The sequence below is a fragment of the Charadrius vociferus genome, unplaced genomic scaffold (genome assembly GCF_000708025.1).
Source record: "Charadrius vociferus isolate BGI_N301 unplaced genomic scaffold, ASM70802v2 scaffold433, whole genome shotgun sequence".
Classification (NCBI taxonomy): Eukaryota; Metazoa; Chordata; class Aves; order Charadriiformes; family Charadriidae; genus Charadrius; species Charadrius vociferus.
The window spans coordinates 2,982,918-2,990,113 of NW_009647846.1; the positions used below are offsets into that span (position 1 = coordinate 2,982,918).

The 7,196-nt window shown below is 57.3% G+C and overlaps 1 protein-coding gene across 1 annotated transcript; it reads left to right on the plus strand.

Moving 5' to 3' along the window:
• The first annotated feature begins 644 nt into the window (after positions 1–644).
• On the plus strand, positions 645–3,851 carry CAV3 (caveolin 3). Its single transcript, XM_009882861.1, has 2 exons — positions 645–758; positions 3,499–3,851. The coding sequence occupies exons 1-2, from the start codon at positions 645–647 to the stop codon at positions 3,838–3,840; spliced, it is 456 nt and encodes a 151-aa protein (XP_009881163.1). The 3' UTR covers positions 3,841–3,851.
• The last annotated feature ends 3,345 nt before the right edge of the window (positions 3,852–7,196 follow it).

The window sequence follows — 7,196 nt, forward strand, 5'->3', positions numbered from 1 at the left end:
AACCGCTATCGATCTGTGGGTCGGTCTGTTGGATTTCCCTGAGTTTCTCTGTATGAAAAAGCTGGAACGAAGGAATCCAGGCTGATACCGTGAGCTGCCTTCTGGGCTCCCGGAGGGACCCCGAGGCTCGCTGGCTGTCCCAGGACAACATGGCTTATCTGGGTGATATTTATAGATGCGATTCCTGTCTCCCCTGAGCCGCTTCGTTTACACATTCATAAACAACTTTTTCCTCGTAAACAACGATTTCTCTCAGGCTTTTGAGGACTTTTGCCCCAGTTTGGGTATTTTTCCTCCCGCGCTGCCTCCCCACGCAAGGAGAAAACCCCTCAGGCACAGCCGGGCTGGGGGCTGCTCACCCGCCCCTGTGCCACCCTGTCCTGGCTCGAGGGCCACCAGCCCCCGGCACGCACGCCTCCCCCTCCCCAGAGGTGACACCGCAGGGGCTCTCCCCAGCGAAGCCCCTTTATGGGCTTTGGGGCAGCCGCCGCGGGAGGCACAATATTAATTTTAGCCTGGAGCAGCGCCAGGGGCGCAGGGCAGCTGCTGCAGGGGGGCAGTGCCTCCGCTCCCTGCCCTCCCCCGGCACAGCCCCGCTGCCCCGCTCGGTGACCGTCCGGGGCCAAGCCGGCGGCAGGGCGGCCATGGCAGAGGAACAGACCGAGCTGGAGGAGAGGATCATCATCAAGGACCAGCACACCAAGGAGATCGACCTGGTGAACAGAGACCCCAAGCACATCAACGAGGACGTTGTGAAGGTAGGCTTTGCTCAGCGCGGGGTTTCAGCAGCATCACTGCCTCCTTAAAGCAATCAGTATATCGGCGTTGTCACTCTGTATTCGGCTCGACCTCAGCCAGGGCGGTAAGTCCCGGTGTGCGTACCGTGCCTCGGGCGGTGGGGAGGTAACCGGCTGTGCGACCGCCGACGTCGTCGGGGTGGCTGGGGGCTGCGCAGGGCTTCAGTTAACACAGCGTTTCCCATTCCTTGAGCACGCTCTCCAACTTCATGGGCTCTAGCTCGAAAATTTGTGGGGACACCCTCCTTTGTACCAGCAAGTGGGGAGCCAAAAATAACGCAGGATCAGCCCGTATCACTGGTCTAAAGGGAACCTTGGAAAAATACTGCTGATCTTCAAGACCTGACCACCTGAGCAGCAGAATATTTAGATAGGTGTTCTCCCATTTGGAAGGAGATTGTCTCTCCCGGCTGGCAGCGGCAGGGTGCAGCCAGTCTCCTCCGTCTATTTTTGATCAGGATGAGTTCTCTGTCTGGCTGAGCAGGGAAGCGTGTCCCCATACGCTGACCGCTGGAGCTTGGGTGCTCCGAGCTTTGTTAGTATTACAGCAAAGATAATTTTGGACCAAAGAAGAACAGGAGGAGGTGGAAAGGTTTTGTAAAACTGTACTGAGAGATCAAAGAGGATGTCATGCCAGAAGGGACAAAGCCTGCTCACAAAGGCTTTGGAACAGACCGCGACCTTGATCGTACTGCTGAAATGCAAGCTTGCATTTGTGCATTAAAACACTACTACAGCCAAAGCCATGCACATGGCCAAATGAAAAGCCCCCAGGCGAGCTGTGACAGTGACAGCCATAGCTGGGCACCCTTCTGGCGCAGCGAGACGTGCCCGCAACAGCAACCAGGCACCTCGGTATCTCGAGCATGTTCCCAGCAGCACGTCCCACATCTGCCCCACACCCTCCCAGCGCAGCGCGGCAGCCCTGGTCCGGCGCTGGGAAGTGCCTCGGGCTGCAATAATGGCAGTGCCTTCCAGGCCATCTCTAACCCCGCATGCCAGCCCCGTTCCCCCACCCCACCCCTGCCTTTGCCCCCTCGGGGAAGCCCAAAAGCCTGTAAGAAGATTTGCAAGCTCACCTGCTCACATGGCCGCACTGCTGCTTCACCAGCTTTGGAAGCTTTCAGAGCTTTCGCTCGAGTCACCTAGCGCACCTCCTGCCTCAAAAATAGCACGGCCGATAAGGCTGGGAGGGAGGGCAGAGGCAGCCCCGGGACGGGGAGCACAGCGCACCCCGCTGCCACTCGCCGTGCTCCTGCACCAGTCTCCCAAAGAGAAAAGCAAAGCCTCCCTGCTCTCTGTGGGCAGCAACGCACTCAAAACCACCCTGGGCATTACAGCACAGCGGGCAGAGAGGCGGAGAGAGGTGGGGGAGCAGCGCGGTTTGCAGGCTGAAGGGTTGACATGGCCACAGATGAACCCATCCTGAGCATTACAGGGCAACAGCTGGAATTCGGGACCACGTTACAGTGACAGCGGTGGCACCAGCCACAGAGGTTTAACAGCCTCCTCCCAGGCAAAGCCGCGCAGCAGCTGAGCCGTACCTGCGTCCGCCGGTCCCGGGGCACCTCGGGGCACTGCCCGGGATCAGCATCCACCGCTCCTCCAGACCCACTTGTGGTGCACTCTCAGCAAAAGCAGCAGCTAGGCAGGGGCTCTTCTCTTATACTCTGCTGCTCCCTTCATTAATTGATGCCCTGATTAGCTCATTAGGCGCTGGGGCAGCTGTGCAGTGCTCTGCTCCCAGGGCTTTCCCGGGGGCTGCAGACGGGGGCTCCGGCACGGCCACCCGGGCTGCCCATCCCTCACCCACCTCAGTGCTCCTCCGCTGCCTCCTGCCCGCGCCAGGAAATTGAAGATGATGCAGAATGATTTTATGATCAAAGTGTTTCCAAAACCAGAATGGAGGTTGCAAATTAACAGAAACGTACAAACAGACACGTTAGCTTCCCGAGGAAAGGCCGTGCTGTTTTTCAAGACAAGTAGCTTGGCTCATGCATTCCCTCAAAATGAGCGACGCAGCAATGATATCTCTACGCGTCGTTCAGAGGCTTTTAAGAGTATTTGTCATTCAGAGACACTCCCAATGCCTGCGCACAACAGCACTATCCCTGTAAGGGCACGGCACAGCCGATCTCCCTCCCTCTTCAGACAGAACACAGACGGACAGAATTGAGCACCTCTCCTCGCCAGATATAAATAAATAAATTGTAAATCAAGAGGGCTGTTGGATTTTTATTAGAGCAAACCACCTTCTTGCCGAGCAGGCAGCCCGCATCCCTGAATGCTAAAAAAGGGTAGGAACGGGCTCTGGGCTCCTCCGCAGTAAACACTCCCACGCACAGCTCCCATTGCGAGGGCTGCTGCCTGGCCCTGGCACCGCTCGCGGTCTGGGGCCGGGGAACGTGTCCCGGGGCGGCCAAGCCTGGGGCTCTGGTGCCGTGGGTTACGTCTGCGTGCCGCGCTGCCCCCAGGCTGAGGTCAGGCAGCACCGGGAGCCCCGCAGCATCTCCTGCGTGGACCCTGAGTGCAGCGGGGGCTCTGCTGCTGCACCGGGGCTGGTCCTCGCTCGGGGGGCGCAGGGGGTCTGCTCCCCCCGCCATGGCCCCCTCCATTCGGGCTCTCCTCTGACATTGCAGTGGATCCTTTTCCGTGCACTGGAGACCCAAACCCCCTTTACCTCCTTCTTCTCCCCTCCCAGGTGGATTTTGAGGATGTGATAGCGGAGCCTGTGGGAACATACAGCTTTGACGGTGTCTGGAAAACCAGCTACACCACCTTCACCGTTAGCAAGTACTGGTGCTACCGGCTGCTCTCTGCCATCCTGGGCATCCCCCTGGCAGTTGTCTGGGGATTCCTCTTCGCCCTCATCTCCTTCTGCCACATCTGGGCAGTGGTGCCCTGCATCAAGAGCTACCTGATCGAGATCCAGTGCGTCAGCCGAATCTACTCCCTCTGCATCCACACCTTCTGCGACCCCTTCTTTGAGGCTCTCTCCAAGATCTGCAGCAACGTCAGAGTTGCTCTCCGGAAGGAGATCTAGGTCCCTACAGCTGCCCACAACAGCCCTCGCACGAACACCCCTCTGTGCGGGTTCCCCCCGTTCCCGCGGTGTGCCCCGCTCTGCCCTCGGCCACAGGGACACCGTGCCCAGAGACCTGCGGCACGGGGCGGCCCCGCAGCAGAGCCGGCTGCCGGGGATGCTCCCTGCAGATGGAGGATTGCCGTGCTGTTCCTTACTCCATTGCAGCAGCTTTGGGAGAAGAGAAGCCCACGGAGGCTCAGCGAGCGGCCCAGGGAGAGCGCTCTGCCCTCCAGGCCCCCCAGCATCGCACCCTGCTCCTGCGGGAGGGACCACAGCATCTCCTGGACCACAGCCCCGGGCCACGACCTGCAGCCGCAGAGCGAGAAGCAAGGGTGCAGAGATGCTGCTGGACAACAGACCAAACCCTGCCCGCTTCTCCAGCCCTTCGGTCTCGCATGGCACGAAGACAAACACTTGCATATGAGTTATCATCATTATTTGCCGCAAATAATTGTTGTTGTGGAAGCTTCTGTATTAAATCCCGCTGCACAAAAGTTTTACAGATAGAATAGTGAAAGCAAACTTTTCTTTTTTCATGTGTGTTTGCATTTCAGCAAAACTTTGAAATCCAGGTCAATTAGGGCATGAGATGTCGTGTCTGCCTCCCAGGAGCGTGTGCTGGGCCTGGGCCACTGGCTGCTGCAGAACCACCCGTGGCAGCGCGACACTCGCCGCGTAATTGCGGGGCATCATTGTGCTTTGTGGTGAGGGTTCAGCGCAGGAGCGGGGGCGGCCGTCCTGCGCATCGCCTGGTGCTGCCGAGGGGCAGCACCGCAGGGAACGCGACAACGAATGGCTTTTGATAACTGCACCTGAGAAACAACAAGCTTGGCTTTCAGTAAAGCTTTGGCTTCTTTCTCAGACAGAGTATTTACTACCCACTTGCCTGTTTGATGCTGGGCGAGCTCTAGCCCACAGCTCCGTGCGGGGTCATCCCTCTGCTCCGTGACATGCCCAGCTCAGGGGCAGGACCACGCCGACCCCTCGGGCTCTGTCCCACCGGAGCAGACCCGTGTCCGAGGTGCTGCCTCTCGCCGGTCCCCTGCCATAGCATCCCCCGGGGCTCACCCAGATGTGCCGGGGGGAGAGGAGGAAGGAGCCTCCCCGGGACACTGCCTGCCTCCAGCCGCTCCAGGGAAAACACGGGGATGAGAGAAGAAAAATCCAATTCGGAGCTGTTTCCTCCCCTGTGTTGTCAATTAATTTGTTTAGTCCATCTTTCATGAAGCCGTACTTTAACTTTGAGGCACTTAAACGCTTTTTTGGCTCTGGCCTTAAGTGCTTTGCTGAACCAGGGCCCAGGAGGTCTCGTTGTTCAGAGGTTATTCTCAACTGTATTCATGTGCTTTTTTCCCTTGGCTTCCAACAAAGACTTGGAGCCAAAGTTTCTTGTAGTGCCATGCCAAAGGCAAGGAAGAGCCAGATTTTCTGTCGGTGCTCTTCCAATGGCTTGTGGTCTTTCATTATTCCATAGCAATGCAGCACCCATGCTCTAGCAGCACCAGGCCTCGAGACAGATGGAGTGATTGGAAAAAAAAAAAAAAAGATATTTACATGTTTGTAGGGGAAAAGAGTCTCCAAAAACATTTTATCATGAGCATTTTTTAAAGCTTTTTGTGGGAATAAAAATAATTAAAAACAATACTGGGATTATACTCTTTTTAATGGCTTTTTGTTCCAGTAGTTCACAGCCTGAACCCAAAAAAAACTCCAAAATTCTGATCTCCCCATGCAGTAGTCTATGGGTTCCCCGCACATGGAGCATGCACTGCCCAGTCGTCAGCACCTCTATTTTGCTTTTGAACCTGCAGCAGCGCATTCAATACCCTTCCACGGCAACAAACCTGGAGCTCTTCTCCCCATCCCCGTTTCTCGGCGCGCCGGGGACGGCGCAGGAGCTCGGCCGTGGGCTGCGGCGTCACTCGGCTGCAGATCACAGTGTCCCCACGTGGGGGGCACAGCCCTGCCTGCCTGACGCCCTAACTGCAGCCAGTCATTGCCCCCGGGGCTGGCAAGGCAATGCCCTGCCTCCCCCAAAGCTTCCTCCTTGCTCTGTGCATCACTCCCGGTAAAATCTATCGCCACGTTGGGTTCCCTTCCTGGCAGAGGGAGGATGCGCCAGGCCCCTGGGTTCCCCATAAAATTCAATTTTCAACCTTCCCCCTCCTTGTTCTGTGCAGGAGCTAATCACCCTCAAGAATAAGGAAGATGAACATGGGAGGGAAATGCTATATGCTCTCCTACGGATCTAAAACAGTCCAGTAAAATATGCTGAGACTGATCGTGCTGGGTCATATTTAGCAAACGTGCTGAGAGCTCCTTGAAGATACTAGAAAAAAAATCAAAGGAATGCCAGGACATAAAAGGTGAAAATGTGCCTGTTCATGACAGTGAAAAAAAAAAAGTAATTTAAATGCATTTTTCATATTCATTCCCAACACGCAAGGCCAAATCATATTACCCTTTGACCGCGTGCAGGCCCTGCTTCTGCCCCCCCCACGGCTGCAGCTCCGGGAGGTGGCGCGGGCGCAGGCAGCAGCATCCCTCTGCGGGCACCGGCCCCCGCTGCCGCCCGGCGCACGGGAAAGCTCCCGCCGCCTGCTGCCGGAGCCGCGCTCCCCCCGGCCGTCCCCGCGCCAAAGGCCGTGTCACAGGCACTTCATGCCATGGAACAAAGCGGTGAGCGGTGCTCGATAAACAAAAGCATCGTTACATGGAGTATACTTGGGTCTTGTGTTTAAAGCATTGTTTCCCATCCATTTCCTTCATTTTCTTAGTCTGGTGCTCCTTCTGCGCTTCCCCTCCCGCTTTCCATCAACACACAGTCAGAAAACTTTATTTACAGGTATTTCTTAACAATAAAAAATCCATGCCCTAAGCATGACCTTGTGCGTTACAGAGCAAGAAAATTGCATTGGTGTAAAAGACTAAATGCGATCTGTGGTAAACCCAAAGCAAAAGCTTGGCCTTGGGGGACTCAGCGGGAGTTTTCCTGCTAAACCCCACGGAGCCCGGCTGGCACCCCAAACGCCCACCCTCCGGCAAGCCTCTGAGCACACTCGCCAAACGTCTTATTGCACAGATCCCCGGACCCTGCGGCCGTGTCCGCTCCCCCAACTCCAACTGAGCCGCGTGCGCAGCCCCACACAGCGCGCGGAGCAGAGCAGGGGGTAGGGACACCCAAGCACTAGCCTTGTCCCCCGGGTGGCCTGTCCCCAGCCCTGTCCCCGCTGCCCCCCCGGCCCGTGGCAGCAGGACTGCCCTGCTCTGGGCCGGTGGTGCCACCGGCGGGGCCGGGCCGGGGGGGGGACGGC

What these genes read in the sequence shown, in the direction of transcription:
- CAV3 (XM_009882861.1), top strand. Translation starts at nt 645, where the DNA reads ATGGCAGAGGAACAGACCGAGCTGGAGGAGAGGATCATCATCAAGGAC. An exon ending in TCAACGAGGACGTTGTGAAG is followed by an intron (nt 759 to 3,498) that starts GTAGGCTTTGCT and finishes CTCCCCTCCCAG; the next exon opens with GTGGATTTTGAGGATGTGAT.